Source organism: Tupaia chinensis, unplaced genomic scaffold, assembly GCF_000334495.1.
Source record: "Tupaia chinensis unplaced genomic scaffold, TupChi_1.0 Scaffold000316_1, whole genome shotgun sequence".
Classification (NCBI taxonomy): Eukaryota; Metazoa; Chordata; class Mammalia; order Scandentia; family Tupaiidae; genus Tupaia; species Tupaia belangeri.
The window spans coordinates 4,412,742-4,415,167 of record NW_006159809.1 but is presented as its reverse complement, the minus strand read 5'-3'; the positions used below and the strand labels follow the sequence as shown (position 1 = coordinate 4,415,167).

Here is a 2,426-nt window from a genome sequence, read left to right as displayed (position 1 = left end):
TTTCCATCTCTCTCTCAAAAGAGAATATGTGCCCTCTGGCAAAAAAAAAAAAAAGATTATTCTCTTCAGTATATAGAACTCATGGCAGTTTCTGAACTATCAGGTTACATTTTTTAAATTATTTTATTCAGTTTCATTTATTCATTTAATTTTATCAGAGAGACAGAGAGAGAGAAAAAGAGAGAGAAAAGTGAGAAAGCAAGCCACCAGGTCTGGGACTCGAACCATGGTCGACCATGAGGGAGTGTCCAGTGCCCTAACCACCATGTTACTTGCCAGTCCCCATCAGGCTACATTTTTAAAATATTGAATCATCTGTTCGTTAATACAAAATGAGGCCAAATTGTGTTCACTTATTTCTCACTAAGATATAAAAAAACTACATGAATCTCTTCTTTGCCTGTTTACTGTTGTCCGTTAAAGTTTTCTTTGTCTGACTTCTCTCCTCTTCATTTTGTCTGACTTTGTACCCAAGTATGGCAGACAGAGAATGCTAGAGGCCCAGGATTCTACAGTGGCTGTTTGCAAGGGGGCGGAGGCTGCAGTTAACTGCCACACTGGATTCACTTCTGTGAGTAGAGAGAAAAGTATCCTGAATGCCTGTCGCATATAAAGAGCAGGATGCAGAATGCTTACGTGGCCCTAAGAGCCAGAGGCAGCAAATTATGGGTGAAAAACTTCACCCAAAGGCCAAAAGAGAGAAGGTCTGCAGTCAGATGTGTCTTCTACCTCCCTGCTGTTTGCTTCTAATGGGCAGATTTGACGTTCCAAACCATCAGGGCACTGAAAAGACAACCCTTGCTTCTGGAAGTGGACAGGAAGCAACAACTGTGAGCCTAGAAGTGCAAGATCAAGGCTTTCCCCAGAAACGACGCCTAAATTGAAGGGGCAGAAAAGGGAGAGTAGACAAGAGATGCAAGTCAGGTATGGCCCAGCTCAGCCCTGCCTGGTCCAAGGAAGGCAGAATTCAAGAAAAAAACTACTCCAAGAGAAGAGTTGTGGACCACATCATTATGTGTAAGGTCCCCTCAGAGAACTTCGCCTACTCTTCAGCCAAGTTAGGAAGACTTCCTAATCCTTTGCTTTGGTTCTTAAAAGCTACGGTAAATTCACTAATCAGGTCAACTGCAATGGTTTCAGAACAACTCACTGTTCAACCTAAATGTTCCTATCTTTCTCTCTAAGGATATTCATCAACTGTATATGTAGTATATAATTATAAATGTGTATTATATATTGTAATATGACATTTAATAGACAATATATAAATAACTATTAATTCATTACATTAAGGAACGTCTAGAAGAAACATTGAGATCATCTCCCTAACATGAGTGCTGGGGGAAAAGTAGGACCATCATGTTTGTCTTGATTTCACCTGATCAGATCTCAGCCACTTACACGCTATTAGAGATCAACTGATACCCACTTCGCCCAATCTCGTCTTTTTGTTGGGAATCTGATCTCCTCATTGGCTATTTCATACCTTTAAACTAACTACTCTATGACATCATTCTCCCACCAAACCTACCACCTGGTAGAATCTTGAGGTTTCCATGGAGTTGTCTGTAAATAAATTTGGATCATCGCAAGTGACTAGTGACCAGTGACCAGTGACCTTCGTACTGGACACATGCAGTCTTTGGCTTCAGCCACTGAGACATCTTCTAGCATCATTACCTCAACCCTTGGATGTGCGAGTGATGTTTCTTCTGTGACCATGTCAGGTAAGGAAAAATTTTCATTAGACGTTTTCCCTCTAAATTTAGAATCAAAACAGCATGGAATAATGGGGCAAAGTATTAAACTAGAAATCTGAGTATATAATTTCAGTTTGGGCTATGACACTTACTAACTGTGTGATTTTGGATGAGTTATTCACTCGCTCGTGAAATCTGTTTTATCATTTGTCGCATTAGGATGGCAGGTTGGTTATTTTCTCTGTTTTCTTTTCTTTTCTACTATTGAATCTTAAATGAGATGCATGTAAACAATAAAACTTTTAAATCTTAAAGGATATGCACGTAGACAATAAAACTTTAAAGTTTCTAGAAACTTCCTAAAAGAGTGCTTGTTTCAACCGAAGCAGAGAAAAAGATGTAGGTGGTTTAGAAAGCTAGCAATCTATATCAAGATGTTTCATCTGTAACCATCTACCTCTACTAAGTGTCTCAACTTTATGCTCAAATTAGTGCTGTTTATAAAGTCATATTTCCAAGATTTGGAGTTTTCTTTTTTATTTATTTTTATATTTAAAATTTTTAAAAATAATTATCTATTTTAGTTGTATTCATTCATTTATTTTTTAATTTGACCAGAGAGAGACAGAGAGAAAGAAAGAGAGGGAAAGTGAGAAAACAAGCTACCAGGTTCAGGACTCAAACTGTGGTCAGCTATGCAGGAGTGTTCAGTTCCTTCACCACCAT

The 2,426-nt window shown here is 38.4% G+C and overlaps 1 protein-coding gene across 1 annotated transcript in view; it reads left to right on the top strand.

Moving 5' to 3' along the window:
* The first annotated feature begins 1,236 nt into the window (after window positions 1-1,236).
* CUNH2orf78 (chromosome unknown C2orf78 homolog) overlaps window positions 1,237-2,426 on the top strand; it is a 9,263-nt gene continuing 8,073 nt past the window's right edge. The window contains exon 1 of the mRNA XM_006151243.3: window positions 1,237-1,727. Coding sequence (XP_006151305.1) covers window positions 1,634-1,727 — 94 coding nt within the window. The 5' untranslated portion in view covers window positions 1,237-1,633. The remainder of the gene's footprint in view (window positions 1,728-2,426) is intronic.